This window comes from Melanerpes formicivorus, unplaced genomic scaffold, assembly GCF_026170545.1.
Source record: "Melanerpes formicivorus ecotype bairdi unplaced genomic scaffold, bMelFor1.0.p_v2 SCAF_18, whole genome shotgun sequence".
Lineage (NCBI taxonomy): Eukaryota > Metazoa > Chordata > Aves > Piciformes > Picidae > Melanerpes > Melanerpes formicivorus.
The window spans coordinates 15182-34606 of record NW_027142370.1 but is presented as its reverse complement, the minus strand read 5'-3'; the positions used below and the strand labels follow the sequence as shown (position 1 = coordinate 34606).

The 19425-nt window shown below is 39.2% G+C and overlaps 1 protein-coding gene across 5 annotated transcripts in view; it reads right to left on the bottom strand.

Moving 5' to 3' along the window:
* CC2D2A (coiled-coil and C2 domain containing 2A) overlaps positions 1-19425 on the bottom strand; it is a 39192-nt gene that overhangs the window by 4972 nt on the left and 14795 nt on the right. The window contains exons 11-27 of one of the 5 annotated variants that reach the window (XM_068149190.1): positions 17717-17809; positions 16763-16854; positions 15475-15489; positions 14873-15040; positions 13364-13469; positions 11924-12033; positions 11708-11804; positions 10386-10484; positions 9540-9716; positions 6754-6774; positions 5558-5761; positions 5024-5113; positions 4145-4258; positions 3744-3878; positions 1520-1642; positions 870-928; positions 222-399 (exon numbers count right to left, since the gene is read on the bottom strand). In XM_068149190.1, the coding sequence (XP_068005291.1) occupies positions 222-399; positions 870-928; positions 1520-1642; positions 3744-3878; positions 4145-4258; positions 5024-5113; positions 5558-5761; positions 6754-6774; positions 9540-9716; positions 10386-10484; positions 11708-11804; positions 11924-12033; positions 13364-13469; positions 14873-15040; positions 15475-15489; positions 16763-16854; positions 17717-17809 (1881 nt within the window). The remainder of the gene's footprint in view (positions 1-221; positions 400-869; positions 929-1519; positions 1643-3743; positions 3879-4144; positions 4259-5023; positions 5114-5557; positions 5762-6753; positions 6775-9539; positions 9717-10385; positions 10485-11707; positions 11805-11923; positions 12034-13363; positions 13470-14872; positions 15041-15474; positions 15490-16762; positions 16855-17716; positions 17810-19425) is intronic. The other 4 variants (XM_068149194.1, XM_068149192.1, XM_068149191.1 and 1 more) reach the window with 4 other exon arrangements.

Sequence of the window (19425 nt, the reverse complement as noted above, 5' to 3'; positions counted from 1 at the left end):
TAGTCTATGCTATTGTATGCTATTCTATGCTACAAAGGAAACAGATCATCAGGCTTTCACTCTGTAACTACCTATTTGCTGTACTACCAAGGATCCCAAGAGCTTCTGTACCCAAGATAAGCAAATAAATAGCACAGGGCATGCTTCTGTACTAGAGAGCAGTGATACTGAATCCTCAAGATTTAGATCCAAATTTTTATGCACAAGCAATGCAACACTACCTTGTAATCTCCTAGCTGCTTTTGCAGCTCTGCCTGATGGTCATCTTCAATATCTTTGCCTTGGTTTTGTTCCAGGAGTGGCAAAAAGTTACGCAGGGTAGAAGTACAGTATCTGTTCCAACGAGTTAGGTGCCTTGGTCTCCATTCCATAATCTTCTCTTTTAATATTTTTTCAATCCTGCAATAAAATGAACTGATAGTTACCAGTCCAGCATTTATTCACTGGTCCTCTGAACTGACCTCCCTTGATGCAGTACAGATTTTTGGGAAAGACAAAAGACCTCTGTTACAGGTACTGCTACCTGATCACAGAATCACAGAATGTTAGGGGTTGGAAGGGACTTCTAGAGATCATAAAAGCACAGAAACACAATGCCAGCATAGCTGTAGCATAGCTGTAACAGAATGGGAGGCCAAGGACTTGCAACCCATTTTACTTGACACTCTCCTTCCACAGCACTTTGTTAGTAGCTGTACAGCAATGAACAAAAGAATTTTAAAAAGCTCTGTGAACTACAGCTTCTGATCGATTTGGGTTTTTTTCTTCCAGCTGTTCCCAATTTCTAGCATTCAAGGCAGGTTTGTGGGACCCGGCTATGAATCCCCTCCAGTGATCAGCACTGGCAGCATTTTGGTTGAAGTAGTTACCTGCCCTGAAGTTCCACCGCTGCAGCCTTGTCTGAGCACTGATAAACTAATTCTTCAGGCTAGCAATAAATGAAAGAAACGTTAACAGGAGCAGTCTCTTCTAGCTGTTCAACAGTGTGACTTCAGCAGTTACTGCCTGGCTGGTACTCACAGGAGTTCACTGTTACTTAGTGGAGACATGACTGGACAGGGAAAGGCAGGAATAGGAAAAGTATTTGGTTTTATACAGAAGGAATGCAAAGCTGTTGTCCTGTAGCTATCCATGTAGGATCTCAGGACCACAGTGGTGTAAACGGGACAGATCCTTAACAAAAATGTAGTTACAGTGGCTTGGTGTGCTGAAGAAAATGTCCTGGCATGAAGAGAATGTCCTGGCTGTAGGCACAGCCTTAGAGAACAGACAGGAACTTCTCTACAGGTTCTCAAAGGTAGAAGCAGTTGAAGTTTGCTGGGGAAAAAACAACCAGCATTCCACTCAAACATCTATTTAATGTTTGTAAAGAGTGCCTGTACAAATCCTTTAAAAACCCAGTGCTACTCCATAGCTACACTGAACCCCAGAAGCCCAAAGAACTTAATCTCTGCTTCTTTATGCCATGTCTGTGATTTCTCACCCCCTCACATTAAGCTGGTACTAGGCCCATTAATACCTGAATGCTGGAGAGACCAGGGTATGGCAAACTTCTTGAAAAGAAAGACTTCCAGAGTTTGGGTTTGCTGATATCAAAAGTTATCCTTGCTGGGGAATCATATTCTTGCATATTAAACCAAATCTGCAAGAAAGCGATTTCAGTTTAACTTTCAGCATAATCATAGACTGATTAAGACTGGAAGATTTTTAACATCATTGAGTACAACCATAACCCAGCTACCATGATTACTAAACTATATCCTAAAGCACCACATCTACAAGCTTCTTGGACACCTACAGGGATGGTGACTCCCCTACCTCCCTGGGCAGCCTGTTCCAATGCCTCACCACTCTCTCAGTGAAGAAGCTTTTCCTACTGTCCAGTCTAAATCACAGAACACATTCCACCTACCATGGCAAGGCAGTCCTATATGATCTTGGCCTCCTACACCAGTTACCAGTATGAGCTCATACAAGCAAGGCAGTTGTGTATGGTCACAGCTGATGTGCAGCTTTTGCATGCTCCTGTCAAAAGAGATGGTGCTGGCCTGTCACGTCCTGTGCTGCTGAGTAAGGGCTGCAACCCATGAATCAACAGAATGACTGTCTGCAGCTGGCAGCTCTCCCTGCTGCGTCTCTACCGTGACATCAGCATCTCATGGTGCTGGGTCACAGTATACTACAGATTTTCTTCCCCAGTCCTCAGCTGCATTCCCACCCCTCTGGTTTGCTGTGCAAGCCTGCTGATGGGATTCTTCCAATGGCCCAGCACAGTGTAGCTGTGGCTATGACACCTGGTGCTCTGCTGCACCCCAGCACCATTGCTGTTTCAAGTTTATGATGCAGAATGTAAATAAGATATTGCAGACACAACTTCTGTGTATATTTTGTCATCAAGAGGGAACCCACTTCTTGCACTCCTTTATTGATGTTCAGTTTGGTCTGTGTTTGAACCTAGTCTGAGGCCTGCAAGCATTGTAAGCTTCTTGTTCAAAAGAACCTGTAAATAACTACTGCTAAGGCTGCAACACATACCAACAATTAATGTAGCAATGTACTAATTAATGTGTAACTTATTATAACTGATTGTTCCGTGAGCAGCCTCTGTGACACAACATAGCTGTTTCTTCCCTGGTTAGAGATGAAGTGGTGTTGCTCTGCTGGCAGCACACCTGCTCAGTCACACGTACACTGCCATTAGTTGCTTTGAAAGATGCTGTTGAGTAATGCAGTTCAAGGTTAGCTGACTAGGCTGCCAGCACTGATGTCCCAGCAGATCAGAACCCAAAACTTAAACTATGTGACACCTCACATGACTTCTCTGGGTACAAAGAGAATATAAAAGCAAATGCTTGCTATACTTTGATGCACAATGGAGGTCTGACTCACTGCTTCCTTGTAATGTTTCCCCAAAAACTAAGGAGCAAACTTACAAACTCTACTTCCAATTTTCATTCAAATAAGACCTAAGCGTTCATTTTTTTTGCACATCTCACCTTTTGTTTCCTCACTTTCAGACTCTCACACATCTCTCTGTCTTGCTTCTGTCCCCCAGAAGCTGTGAGGGCTGCCTTCCCGCCAAGTCAGGGAATGCTGATGGCAGGAAACTGCCCAGGGCTTCTGTCCCTCCTGACACAGGCTCAGCTCTGCCCCATGCTCTGACCTTTGATTCACCTGCCCTGAGCTGTACAGCTCTCCCCCACCTGCTATGTCTCAGGGGGTTTCCAGCCAGACAATGAATACATTTGGAACGTGTCCTGATATTGCTTCTCTTTCACAGCAAATATACAGGAGGGTGTGGCACAGGCAGAAAAATCAGTACAGTTTTTGTGCCTTCAGTGCCAGCTCTGTGCTTTGCATGTGGAATCATTCAGCCCTTACACATAACAGTTCAAGCCACTGCTTCCAATGTGTTGTATTTCACCTACAAACTGTTAGCTGTGAGGAGTTACTTTCCCTCAGCTAAGCAGTGGTAATCCAAATTGGGAAACATAAGTAAAACCCATTTACAAAAATTATATGAACAAATGTCATGATCCACCAAAATGCTAATTAAAAAAAAAAAATCTTTCTTGAGTATTTAAAGTAGCTGAAACAACATACTTACGATTGAATAAAACCAATAATAATACAGTAACATAAATATAGTTACACTCGTGAACAAATGATGCATAAGGTCAAGAAAAACATCAAGTTATCAACTCTCATGTGTATAGGAATGTGACAGGACTGGGTGCACTTACGTTATCACAGCTGATCAGACAATATACGTTCTGTAAGGGGCAGAAAGTATCATACTGCCCATAGAAACTGCCAGTACTGGGGTTCCAAATGACATACTGACTCTGCTCCACAGTTAATACATACGCAGTTGGTCCCTAGGAAAGGAAAAATAGTATGAGGAAGATGTATTAAAACTGGCTACCAAGACATGCTTTGTATTGTTTGGAATATTTTTACTATTTGGGAGGGCTGGGGCATGGAACCGATTGGAAGAATTTACAGGTTCATTACAATTCAGCAAGCACATAATAATGTGTTTTATGTGGCAGGGGAATTTTGGGCAGACACAGCCCTGGGTGGGAACCAAAGACTTCACAGAATAAAAGTTAATATTCAGACCAAATGAAAAAAATCCTCTTACCTCAGGAACAGCATTTCCAATGACAAGCCAGGCTTTTTTTCCCATACCAAGAAAATAATTGCACAAGAGCACAGCATGTTCTTCCTCATCTCCCGCCAGAAGATAGAGAAATTGCTAATTGAGGGAGAAAATTAAATAAAAATTAAGGTCTTTCAATGCAGTTAACAACTGCATATCAATTTATTTCTGAACACTTCTGAAGCAAGAGTCCCCTCAGATCTTTGCGGCTGATCTTTATTGGGTTTTGTGCTCTGCTTCAAAATGCAGGATGAAAAGTGAATGCTGGTGATGCAGGTCTGAGGTTTTACCACAAGAACCAGAATCCTTGCCTTTTGAGTTGTTCTGAAATGTACAGAAAAGTTCTGAGATGGTGAAAATACCATCTATGGTTAACTTAGTATCTGCTGTTATGCTGCAGATGATGGGACTTATTTGTATGTGACAGAGAAGGCTGAGTGTCCCCTTACTGCAGACATTAAGTGCAACATCTTGTCTCTAGTTCCTTGGAACTACAATGTTCAGGTTTAGTCTGAAGTCTCTAGCAGTCAGCACTCTTTCACTTGTGCATTCTGTGTTGGTTTATAACTGGGAAAAACAGTATCAGCAAAACAACAGGAAAAGCTTAAAGCCCTGAGCACTGACCCTGAGGGTCAATCAATTACAAACTATTGAAGATAAGTATTTTGGATAAGCAACTTTTCTGCATCCTTGGTCTTCATTCCTTTTCCTTATACAGAAAGTGTTCACAGTAATAGAATCACAGAATAATTCATGTCTCAAGAGACCTCAAGAGCTCATCTGGTACGATCTCCCCCTGAAAGCAGGGCCTGCTAGGATGTTATATCACGTTCCAGAGGATAAAGAATTTGCATTGCTTACATCTGATGTACTCCATAAATCACAAATTCCAGCAAATGACACAGTATCCGGCAAAAAAGGAATGAGAGCAACGTAACGAGCCACCAGCTCCTGCAGGAAAATAAAACAGCACAAGTCACCCCTTCAACTCACAACAGGGATAGCCAACAACAACAGTATGAAACTAGGTATGAGGCGCAGTGCTGTTTCCACAGACAACAATGACAAAAGGCTGAGCTCCTCACAGCAGCAGCTAGCTCATTTTAGAACTTATATCAAAGACGGATATGATTTATTTCCAGTGAGGTTTGGCAGAGCTGTCATTTCTAAGGACAACACTCTGTCCCTATTTTGTTCCAGAGGCAACAAATACCCTTTTCTGACATCATCATGGACAGACTCACTGAGTATCATAAAGTCACTACTACTTTATTTTGTACCTCTAGCTGTTCCTTTATGTGAAGAACAGCTATAAATGGTGATGTGTCTACATGGATGTGTGAACACACATGTTCTGAAATCTGAGAACCTTCCCTGAATTTTCCAAGTACTTACTGCTGCTGTTTGAGAACTATCTGGGACAGCATCAAGAAGCTCCTGTGGTGCATTCAGAGGTCTGATATATCTGGTAATAAAAACTGTTTTCCCACTGAGGTCAATCACAGTCGTTAGGCACTGGCGGCTTGGAAACTTCGATGTACACTCAGCTTCATACTTTTCTGCTGCCTGGAGCAATTTCTCATCTTCTTCAGTATCAAACTTCAAAAGATGATAGAATTTATACAAAAATGGTTTTATTTAGAGCTTGGGTTTAAGTCTTTATAGAAAAGGAGTGCATTTTGCAGTTTCCTTGTGGTTTATGCTGTGGCTTGCAGACATCTGTCTGCAAGGTCAAGGCAATGGAAAATCAGCAATCTGCATTTACTTACAGATGCTCTTAATGACCTGAACCTGTGATCTGATACTAGGAAAGCACTACAAAATGTGAAAGCTATAGCCAGGGAAAACTGCAGGGATGAAACACCACATATTAAACAAGTATGGTTAGGTACTAATCCTAAAGGCTACTCACCTAACACTCCATTAAAACCACAGCTGAGATTATACACAAAATCCCAGTGCTTGTTACATAAATAATACTGCACCCACCTTGCAAAATAGCAAAATATTTGCAGGAAAGGTCCAAGTAAATTTTAGACTGGTTTAGATGCCATTTTTCCAGAAGCAAAACCAAGACTTAGGAGCACATGTTATATATATATCTATATATCAGTAACAATTATCTGCTTATATGTCATTTAAAAGTATTAGCATCAGTCAAAATAGGTTTTTAATCTACTTAGAATCCCTTATACATTTCTAGGGGTGCTGAGAATTAAAGCTCACCCTTCATAGCATTTCTGTTCATATTAAACCACTTTTTGTCATTTGTTAATCTTCTTCTCAAATGAGCCAGAAGTGGAGCAGCTGGGCACTGCCTTATAGCTACATCTCCAAGTCAGCAGAGAAGGTGCACAGTGGTTATTAACAGCCCCTGGCACTGTGTAAACTGAAATGTAATCATTCGCTGCAAATATTACAGACAAAGAGACAGCTACTATGTCAGAGTCAAGTAATGCAAAGCATAGAAAGATCACTGAATGGCACCAACCCAACTATGTCTCGAACAACAGGAATATCTCAACTGATTTAATTTATATAAATGCATGTAATTTATATAAATTATATACTTTTCTAATTTAATATTGTACCTTCTTAAGCATTTCATTCATCTATATGGAGATTCAGGAAGGACAGAAGGAAAGAGGAAAAATAGGTAAAGAAACAAAAAAAGTTATCATAAAATTAAACGGAAATTAAGCTTGGCATCCTAAACTAGTACACAAGTATTTCAAATGACTGGCTAGGCAGCAATGGCCAGGAACAGGCATGAAGAACAGCAAAAGTATTTAGTTATTTTTGTCATTTTATGGCCTACACTTTCTATAGCAAATGTGTGTGTTACACGTGGGAGGTTGCAGCACAGAATTCAACCTTTCTATTAGACACATACTACCTAAACCTGAACAGTTTACCTAGTTTCCTCTAACAGGAAGTGATGTCTTACTGGTTTCTATTTAGATTGCTTTGTGGGGGAAAAAAAAAAGGATTGTTTGAAAATCCTGAATGGTGTTTGCTAAAGAAATAATTTGGTTTGGCTTAGTACGCAAGATAAACAAATTCTCTGCTGCTAAGCAGAAGTTTTATAAGATTTAGAAAAATCCCTACAGCAGAGTGAGCAAAAAACCTGGCAAAATTCCAACTGTTTAATTCATCACAACTCTCTTCTCCACTGTACATCGTGTTTTAGCAAACAGGCCCTTCTGTACCGGTAGTTTTCTTAATTCCTGGTTTTGCTTTCAGTTCGCTTCAGTGACAATGCAGGCTTTTTGCTACCATTTAGCTCTCATAGCATCAACAGAACTCCCCAGGTTGGAAGCAACCATCTGTGCTGATGACGGAGTACAGAATCAATACGGCCGGCCGGTAGGATCTAGTATTGTTCGTTTAAATAAGGAACCTCTGCAGCTTATATAGACTCACAGAGCATCGTTGGCATAGCTCCATTGGTTCCCCACAACGGACCCCACATCGTACTGTTATACATTATTGTTTGAACTGCTAATATCACGTGAGGTTGTTGATCGACGTGTGCGTCCTGTTATTCCAAGATAGCTCTTTGTGTTTATAGCTACTAGTTTTAGTTACATACTGCAAGCACAGCACTGTTTTGCTAAACTGCTAGCTACTTCTACACTTATGCTAAGCATGGCCTACCACTATGTCAAGCTCTATGCTTATATTGCCAGACTACTCACACCACTTTTTGCTATGATTGCCACACATCTGGTCCAACCTTCTGGGGGAAGGGAGCCTAGATAGGATTATCTAGCACCATTTCCAATCACATCTTGAAAACCTTCAGTAGTTGGGACTCTACCATGTCCCTGGAGATACTCTTAATACGAATCACAGTTCTCACTGTAAAAACTTATGTTGAGATAAAACCTCTCCTAGTGCAACCTGGACCCATTATCACTTGTCTTACCAGTGTGGCTCTTTGTGGGAGAAACTTTCACATGTATTTCCTGCTACTTAGAATGGGATTCATTTCCTGCACTGTGATTTGCTGTGCTATGATTCTTTGCCACATCTTTGGAATGGAAAGTACTTCAGTTCCTTAACTCTGAGTTTTGGCCAGGGCCGCTGAGCTCCTGCCATCATTATTTGAAATGAAAGAACTTAGGTCAGATAGACCTAAATATGCTGGATTTTCCTTCCAAAGCATTCAGATCAGTTCTAAATATAGCTACCAAACTGCACCATTTTACTAAGCATTAATATAACACATAACCTTTTCCTTAGAAACAGTACTGGGGACAGATATTTCGACAAGCAGAGCTGTTTCCTTACAAATTCAGTACATTTTTTTCCCAGCAACTAACTGCTGTATGTGAAGTTTAAAACCATGAAACTCTTGAATAAAGTCTCATCTAATTAAAGGTGCTTCCAGGCTGTTAAGTTTATATTTATAGTTTTGAGTCCTAGTAATAATTTTATCATTCAGGCTAAGTAACTTCAGAAGGCACCCATGAATGCACTTTATTCATGTTCTTTATTTTCAGCAGTACTAAATTGTAACAACTCCCACAGTATGGCAAGGAGAGGATGAAAAAATAGGACAGGATAGTTTCCAAGACTGTAATTTAATAGGAAAGAGGGGGGTTAGAATGCATCATAGAATTTTATACTTGCGCTGAAAAAAGAAGTTACATACATACAACAAGCCTTTCTCTTCAGCTCCTATTTGTATCTAATAAATGACCAGCATACCACTGAATTGGAAATGAACGAACTGCTGCTGTTTGTGCATGAAAAACAGACACCTTGCTGAATGGATCTCAAAATCACTGCAGAATGTTACATGAAATAGCAAGAGGTGTAAGCATTTTAGGTACATATTTGGGCTGTTAGTGTAAGGCACTTCTGGTTTAGCAAAAAAACCTGAAAACCCCCAAAGTAACAGCTTTTAAAATAATTATCTTCAAGATCTGGAGGCATGCATGAAGCCACAAATAATAAATGGTGTATTTGAGCAGTATAAACACAGAGGCAAGAAAATACTATGTTTGCACCTCTTGCACCTACATCACCTCCTTGATATCCACTGTTCGCAAATACTCATATGAACACTTCATTGTTTACAGGTGTAAAGAGGAAATTATATGCTCACAGACAATGAATGTAGATCTACTTTCTGTTAATAACAGAGCTAGGTACCAGGGGAGAGTTATTTCTCATGCTGGAAGTGTCCATCTGACTTAATGGTGCATCCAACTACACTGAACTAAGCTGAAAAATGTGAGGTAGGACAGATTTTATATTGATATCCTTCTGTACTTGTACTCGCATCCTTTGGTGCACTAAGTACTTATCTGCATCTCAAGAACTGTACCACTGGAAACAAAAAGCACACAAGGAGTTATCGATAAGTTACCTTCTCTCTGACTGACTCTCCAGGAATGAGCTGTGGCTCGATGGTAATGAACAGTGTTATGTAGGAGGCTTCACTCAGACTGTGCACAGAGTCATAACCTCTTTCAATTCCCAGGTTCTTCTCTTTGCTGTAGCCAAGGAGGACAGGAGGAATATTCACCTTAAATGTACCATCAATCTACAACACACATGGAGAAATACGCCTCGTTAGAAGCAAAACTCCAAACCTTCTTTCTCAAATACATTTGCTGCTCATATTTAAATATTTTATACCTTTGATTTCTTTTTTACTCTGAATTGCAAAACAATAAAATCAGAGAATATGACAAATATACTGATTAGCTGTGGGGAAAACATGAGAGATCTCATTGTTAAATGCATTAATGACAACTGGACTTCAGCCTCTCTTGCATATTAGGGAGACTGATTTTTAATGTAACAAAAATCATACACACTACTTCTTGCAGAAAGGAAGAGTGCCAGGCTTTCAGTGTTTTTCCTTCAAACAGCAATCTCTACATGGCACTATTTACTTGGAAAATGATGCAGTACAGTTTGTAGTACTATGCTTCTGAAGCATCACACCAGCAGGCCTTCACCTACGTTTGAGTGATGTAAGAATAATGCTCTAGCACCCCCAGATGGACAGCTTCCAGGCAGAAGTTGTTGATGCTTCTTGGGTGCAACTGGAACTGAGCCTGTGCAATCAGCTTCCCCATAGAGGACTGCTCCAATACTCACCAGCCCTTTGTACCACTCTCTGCCATCACAGATGTTTCATTACCAACTCCTTTCCATTCCCCAGTTTTGTATTTTAAGAGATTGACTCCAAATTATTGACACTCACCCTTGACTGAAAATATATGGTAGTAAACGGAATCTTAACACATCCCAGCCAGTGCCTCTCAACACGGGTGCGGATTTCACTTCCTCTTTCACCATCGTCCTATTAAAAAGTTGCCCAATATAACACCTTTGTAAGCCCACCTCATTTCCTTTAATTCAACTATTTAATCACAGCATTAATAAAAATTCTGGATTATTTTAACAATTTACTATAAGTATCAGTTGAACTACTAGTATGTCAATGATCGTTCTGCATGCCTTTCAAGCATGCCACATGTTGAACAACTACAACATCGCAGTCCATGATACGACATGCTTGCACTTCAGAGTTCAAGTCCTGTATAACTTGTGATGGAGAACTCAAAAATCTGACAAGGAGTCCACAAGAGTCTCCTCAGACAACATAAATTAAGGTCTGGGCTTATAACAGAGTGTTTTACTAGTATTTAAAAAAGCTTTTTGAAGGCTTTTCTCCTGTAAACCCTGTGGAATGGAAGTAGTGTTTTCATGTGTATTGCCTACCAGGGATTTCCAGGTCTAGAATCATCAGCCTACCAGTTCTTTAAAAGTAAGATAATCTCTACAGGTTAGAGTGACATCTGAGTTTCCAGACTACCTTCTTTCCTTTTGTTTTGCCAAATATCAGTTCACTTTTGAGGACAGAATTCTGCTCTCAGTGAAACGTGTGCAGTATTTATTTTTGGGTTGTATTTTCAAGAATCTTGAGTGCTGCTATTTTTGCGCATGCTGAATTTGACTGGGAAAGCTTCCACTGGTTTCAGCAGGGGAAGGAGTTATGCCAACACTAAGAGCTCACAAACATTTCTTGTTACTAGTGCTTGCAATTTTTATCTCACTCAAAAAATTAATGTAATACAGTGAAAAGATGGGGTGTTTGTCACCAAACACATGTAAAACAGGATGAGTCAGAGCATAAAAAGATCATTACTAAAAAATACAGGAGCTGGGATAAATCATCTGGAACTTAGTAAAAAGTAAGTTGAAGCACAGAGTTCAGACTACAATTCATATGTTGCCTCTCAATTTTAGTATCTCCAAGTTCATTGCATATCAGTAAAAGAGATTTCATACACATGTTCAACTCTACCAGCAAATGACACAGTACAGACAAAGGCTGACACTAGAGACTGCTCTCTCTTGCAGTACTGACTAGATATAAAATCATATGGAAATGCAGGATAGAGACAGGAAGATACACGGGATGGTAAAAGCTATTACACTGAAAAGTCATCTTCCATCTTCTGTCAACCTCAAAAAGCTCACAATATTCTGAAGTGTCCTGTCCTTCAGTTATGAACTCACCTCTACAGCATCATGAAGCACTTCATCAAAAACATTAATGAAAACTTCATCCTTCACCGACTGCAAACTGTGCGTGCTGTAGTCACTGTTAGGAGCTCTGAAAAGATTAATAAACCAACAAAGTGCTTTGAACAGAACAGGAAAACTTGAATGAATTTGCATGCTCAAATTAGAAGTATTGTAACTCAGAAATAATTTGGTTTCCTTTTGCCATACCTAAATGGAAGCTCGAGTTCCTCATTCCAGTTGGGATTTGGACCCTCTGCTGTTGTAGTCCGGCACACTGTTCGCTGGAAAGAAACTTCTACAAAAGGACGGACTAAGACCTACAGATACAGATTAAAACAAAGGATACAGGCCTCTATAAAAATTCAGCTGTATACTTTGTGGAGACCAGGCTGCACCAGCCTAGATAAAACTTTAATGCACCATAATATTGCACTTCCCGGGCTTCTAAGATTTACGAAGCTTTAAAAAACCAAACAAACAACTTGACATGTTGGCATTTCCAAAAGATGATGTCTATTCTGAATACTCGACGTATTTACATGCAAATTTTCTCCTTAGAGTGGGAAAGCTACTGGTTATCTAATCAAAGAAGGGAACTGAAACAGCATGTGATGCAGACAGCAATGGAAAAAAGCACACTTGTATTTTTTTATCTATAATCCAAGAAGTTTACTGCTACAATCCTGGCTGTCTCTGAAATTGGCTTCTATTACAGAGAAGCAACTCCTACTAGACACAACAAACCCCTAATGTGATTTTAAAAAGCCTTAATGGAACATTTCATTAACGTTCTGATTCATATGGTAGAACCTTTTCTACATTTCAAAAAGCTATTATTTTGAGGGCAAATCGTAAGAAAAAGCCCTTAAGGGCTTCCATTCTCATTCAGTATGATGCTGAATTTATTTCTTAATAGCAAACAAATGTAGTTTCAGCATCAGCTGTAGGAATGGCTGTGCTGGTTCAGACTAAGTGTGCACTGGGACCAAAATTCAGGCTGTGAAAATGACCATCAGCAAGCACATGTGGAAGAATAAGAACAGAGAAGGTACACGTGAAGTATTCTCCTATTACTCTTCCAGGCTTCAACTGTTTTCAGATGAAGGACTTTCAAAGCCTGTAATGATTTTTCTATTCAATAACTCCCAATGGATCACTCTTCCTCATACTTCTGATACTCACTTCAATGCAAGAAAACCAATTTAGTCCACAGTACACGTAAGCAACTCCTCTGGGCACCTACTAACTATTCCATGAAGAACCACAACATTCTGTGTGTCTTGAACTTTATTCCTATTAGCTTCATTTGATGATCCCTCACCCCTGTACTGAGAGAGACAGTAAGAAGTCAATTCCCAGTCCATCTTCTCTACATTACTCATGATTTTGTGTCTCTTAACCACATTCCCCCTTCTCTACTCCCAAGTACTGCCATTCTGGATGAAAACCCCTATCATTTTCCCCTATGCAGTAGTCATTCTGCATTTCTGACATCTTTATTGTGCTTCTCTGAACTTTTGCAGCTTTACTATCTTTTTGGAGGCCAAGGAGATAATAAGATATCTTCCTGATGGTGAATGTCACTGTCTCTGGAAAAGAAGAATGCCCACAAGCTGATAAAAGCAAATGTTAGCTCTGTAGTATTACCTGGTTGAATGCCCAGTCTTGGCTATCAGCTGGGATGTGATCTGCTGGCGAGGCTGCAAACATCTCATTAAAAGACCTTGAGGATTTGGATGGTTGATGGAGTTTGCTACAAGAGGAAACCGCCAACAACAATAAAAGACAGAGAACAGATTACAAAATATGAATCCCTGGATACTGGAAATACTTCTGATTATTTTTATGTTACGACTTTAACCTTGGAAAGATGTTTATTTGATTAAATAAAATGAAAAGAATGCCAGAAAGGGGTGGTGAGTGCATAGCTCTTGTAAGCCTCATTGCAAAAGCGTGCTTTGTGTCTTCTCTTTCCTGAAATGACTAATAGCCCCTGATTTTGCTTCACCACATAGTCTCCTTGAACTACAGGTTTTTCAGTGTAAGCAGATGAATCCCCACAGAATTCATAAACATTGTAGACTTCACGGTATCCAGGCAAAGCCTCTGTGACAAAATTAAACCCATATGGATACGACACAATTGAAAACCCACGAGTGAAGTAAAATAAAAATTAGTATGTTTATTTTTATAGTGTGTCAACTTAAAGTTAACTTTTTTTGGGGGGGGGGGGGTAAAAACACCACGGTGAAGATTACAAAAGAGAAAGCATTCACAGGGAAAGCAGCCCAAAATAAGGTATCATGTAGTGCAGAAAGACTGAGAGACTTTAATTTTTGTAATACGAGTAATGAGTTGAAATCTTCACCTTTTCATTCCTGTCAACATTTCTAATACAAATTGCTTTTTTTAGTATGAACTTATTTACAGAAACCCAACAGAACCTTTATTACAGTAAAAGCTTATTGTATTTATTTATGTGCTAACTCCTGTATGCACAGCAATTGGTCAGTTTGAAAACATCTCTGAGTTAAATGCAAGGTGTATTAATTTTGGGAGAGACAACAACACTGCAGTAATACATGGCTTCTGGAACAGAACCGGTGTTCAGAGCTCAAGCACCTCTGCATGACACAGCATCATGCAGCGCAGGCTTTGCCTTTATGTGCCTGGAAATAATTGGAGCCAAATTAGGTTCAGTCCATTAACTTAAGGAGTTCATGAAGAAGACTAACATGCTACACTCAGGAGGCAAATATTACACCCTACAACGAAGACTGGATTTTTTTAATGCTTATGTTTGGTATTTAAGATATTAGGAATTAAAATTGCCCTGAGTATACCTAATAGGTATAATTCATCTAGTATTAACAGTTACAATGTTATCAAAGCTCTAAGTTATCTTCCAGTTTCTTCCTTAGGCAGACTGAATATAGTCTTTGAATTTAGCTCTTACTGACAAATGGTCATATTATTCTACAAACTCACAAAAGAGCAGTTCTTTATGATCATTAATTAATAAACAGATCCATGTATATATGTTTTTATCACGACAAAACACACAGCTGAACTTTTATCATTAGTTGCTTCAGCTGTCAGCAAAGCAGCTGCAACTAGAAAAATTGATCTGTACTGGAATCAGGTGTTTAAACATACCTCGTCACTGGTTTTCTGACTGGAATATCATAAGCTCTGATGATGTTCACTAACAGTTTTATGTCTCCATCTGATAAGTTCTGTGCTGTGACCTTCTTCCTTTCTTTTCTTCTTGGCTTTAATGGACGCTTTGGCTCTGTCAGTTTAAAGAGGCTGAGTCCCAAAACGCTAATAATCATAAAACAGATACTTGGTCATTTCTGCGTAGAATCCAGCGCTCTAGCGTTTCCCAGATACACATACAAATTATGCGCTAACAGAAAGGAAATATATCCTGTTAGTGTCATACCAAACTATAAGATGTCAAAATGTTTTGTTTAGTATGACACAATCCATCCAGGTCTGTCTTATAATTCATAAATTTTAAGTTAAATGACAAAAAAGTGTGTTTGTTCCCCCCCCCCCCCCCCCCAAAACAAGGCAAGATACAAGTAAGACAATTACACAGCTTTGAGGCAGATCTAAACTATGGGGCTACAAACAAGGTATCTAGCCGTTGACAAAGTTGTCAACAACCACTGTATGGAATAAGCAAAAAAAATCTAATGACACAGCTATGTAAAACAAACAATAGGAAGCAGAATGAATATGCCACAACATACCCTGGACCCTCAGAGCTTATAATTCAAGGCAAAGCAGAACCAAAGAGAGGTGGGGGGGAAAGTAAAAGAATAAAAAGCAGATGTTTTTATACATCAATTATTAACTGCTAATATTCCAGAAACTACTTAAAAATATGATAAGCAATGGCATTATTTCCTTATACAGAAAATTCCATAGCAATTACTGTTAGAATAACACAAAATTGTCATTTACTGAATTATCTCACCGAGTAGATGCCTTAAACAAATCAGGATGTATTTTAAATTCACTAGCCACATAAAATAAACAAATAGAATTCAATATGAATTAGTATTCATGATAAGAAAATAGCAACAAAGCATTAACAGTTCTGTCATTCTATGATTTCAATTTTAAACAACTGTAAAAGCTGATTATGGTCTTGTTTGGATTTTTCCATTCTGTGATGTGAAAACACTAACTGAAAAATAGGACCAGCTCTTCTAAGAGAGCAAGTCCTTGTGCCTCCGGCAGATGGAACTGTTTAGATTTATACCACTGACTGAAGAAGCTTTGTCTGTACTTTAAGGGCATCACAAGAAACTTCTACATAAAAGAACTTGTCTTTCACAATCTGTTTACATACATTTTAACTCAGCAACACTAACTATTATCTATGCTATGATGACTGAAAAATATGAAAATCAGCAAGTATGGGATTTGGAACATAAATTCAAAAGAAAGTGTATTAAAAATAATAATCAAAAAAAGAAGAAAAAAAAAGGAAAAGAAACAAGAAGTACTTCCAAATCCAGTAACATTTCTGAAAGTAAATAGCTCATGATGACATTGAGGAACAGCAAACAGAAATACAGAAGTTAAATAAAGAAAATGACTGTTAAATAATCTGCTGCACATTATTTGCGGGGCACGTGCACAGACTCTGTGAACGCCACCTATACAACCAGTAGTAGTGTTGTTATCTCTGATCCTTGTCTGATATTTGGAAATCATTCAATCTGGCACCAGCCAGAGCTATGTTCAGCTTATCAGATCACAGATTGCTGCATTATATCCTGCTAAATCTTACCTACGTGCTGTCACATTATCTCTGCCAAAGTCAGCCCTTTCCTTACAGAAGTTTTTAAGCACTTGGTGTATCAAAACGCAGTCTGCACTGGCAGAGGGGCACATAGCAACTGGAGGTTATGTATCATATAGAGCACAAAACCCCATCAGTTAGGCGCATCAATACACTTTGCAAAAATAGACCAGAGATGGGTTTACACAAATTGTTTTGACTTAGAACAAATAAAGATAGTTCCTTACCCCAGGTTGGGAATCTCCTCTTCATTGACAAGGTCAGAGTGCAGGAAATGGTGTTTTGCTATGAGGAAACGGTTTATTACTGATTCTCGAACCTGTGCATGGGGAAGGAGAAGAGACAAAAAGACATTTCTAATCCAGACCCATTGCAAATATTTGCATTCTGTCCGTTAAACACAATGTCCAGACCCACATTCTCTTATTTTTTATCAATTTTAAAAGAGCCACAGTGCAAGGAAAATTTCCTTTCTACCAGCTACTTCTGCTGAACACAGTATGACCTCATTTTATAAACACAGTGATTCGCTAGAAACACAGTGATTCGCTAGAAACACAGTGATTCGCTAGAAACACAGTGATTCGCTAGAAACACAGTGACCAGCTCATCATGAGAAACAATCACAACAATGAATTACACTAATAGATGTCTCTTTTCCACATCTAAATGAAGTTGTGGAGAAGACTGTAGAGCAATCTACATAGTATTAGGTATGGGAAGATACGCCCTCTGCCTTAGGCTGCAGGACAAGACACTGTGTTGCTTCAAGTGACTCATTTGAGGCACTGAATTGTATCAAATGTGAACAGTGGCTAGGGCTGCTTTTTTTGAGATAATTTTCTTAGCGTCACAGCTTACAAGAAGGAAAATGAGGAGGAGAAGGAATTTAGTGAGTACCTTGGACACACCAGGACAGATCTCTGGGACACTGGAGCAAAAACAAATTTACAGAGCTGCTAGAAAAATCCAGAATTGCACCTTTTTTTCAATAGCTTTAAATGAATCAAACACAAAGCTCCACTTGTTCACTTAAGACCTAATCTGGAATTTGGAAAATGTCTGTAGCTCACGTTTAGAGATGAATCTGTTTTTAAGTATTCATGGAACTAAAGCATCTAAGTATAGAGGCAACATATGGCTTAGAAAAATACTTTGGATCCATATTTTTTACAGCTTACCTTCTGCAGATAGTTGGCAACAACTGCTCTGTGTGCATCCAGGTAATTTTTGCTGTCAATCACATCTCTCTCTTTCAGTCTCTTCTCATAGTCCTAAAGAGTTTTGGATTCAGTAAATATTCAGTGCTTTATTATATGCGTGAAAAAAGGTAAACATTTCATTCATATTAATATATGTACCACAGTAAACCAAAACAGGCATCAGAGGTTTATAAAGCTGGTTTTGATGCTAACGTGTATAGCAAAAGCATTGCTAAACTTCCTCAAATAAAGACAGGAATTCCATCAGGTTAGTAATATAAACTAAATGAATGTTCTGTGAGTAACTTGAAGATGTCTTTCTCTTCTCTTAAAGCTGAACTTTGACCTGCTGTAAACTGAAATTCCATTTGAACTGGAAATGGTTTATCTTGCTGCAGCTGCTTTACGGAGAATCTTTCATAAACCAAGAGTGATGCAGTGCTGATGGAAGATGACCTGAAATCTGAACTGGTTTAATACACATAACTAGTTTTCATACTGTCTCACATCAGAAGAAACTCTGTGGGAGATTTTGCTGAGAAACAATTACTGAGCTGTTTTGAAGTTAAGTTCAAGAAATATAGATAGATTTAATAGCAGAAGAAAAAAAAAATAAATCTTTCTTTGTGCGTTGTGAGAAAGTGAAAGGTCTTTAGGTATCCAGAGTGTGAAAATTTTGCTTTGTCTAAGGCTTGAGAAGTGTCTGCAGCCTAACAGAAAGGCTGAGATGATTACTGGTTACCACCACAAGAAAAGATCTACAAGAACCACTTGGTTCTTGGGGAGAAGTGTTTGATGGAATATTTCTCAGGGCAGTGATTACTGTTCTGGTGCACTACAATGGAAGCTGTATTGACAGAGGCAACTTGTATTCACAAGCACAGGAGAAACTGGATGAGGCCCACTAAAGGACTACTAAGACAGTCAGAGGCCTAGAATGCATGATTCACAAGAAGAGGTTGCAATCTTAGAATGATGTAGGTTGGAAGAGACTTCTGGTGGTCATCTGATCTAAACCTCAAAGCAAGAACCATTCTAATCAGGATATTCAGGGCCTTTGCCAATTGAATTTTCAGTATCTTGGGAGCTGGCAATCCTACAAACTTCCTGGACAGTGTGTTCCAGAACCTTAATATACTCTTTGTGAAACATGTTTTCTTTGGATCTAACAGGAATTTCTCTTGAAGTAACATGTCTATCATCATCTTGCCTCTAATCAGGATTAGTCTTGCTCTCTTTTCTCTGCATCACTTCATTAGGTACCAGAAAGAAGTTAAAGATCCTCCTTAGTCTTGCCCTCCTAGGCCAACACAAACTTAATTCCTTTCAGCCTCTTCTTGTACATCATCTTGTGCTCCAGCCCTGTAGATACTCTGGTAGCTCTGTACTGAACTGGCTTCAGTATCTCAGTGTCTTTCTTGCACTAGGCAATGTGTTCAACTTAATGGCTTGGCGATGAGGAGATTAATAAGCAATCTAGTATCTGCCCACAACTACTTGAGGGATGATTACAAAGCAGAGATTTCCAAAGTCATCTCTTTAGTACCAGACAATACAGGAAGAAGAGCCATAAACAACTTAGAAGGCTCAGGTTGGATGTGAATTGTTGTGGTGGGTTTTTTTTTTAATCCACTAGAAGAATAGAGCAGCACCGGTACAGGATATCCATAAAGGTTGTGAAATCTCCC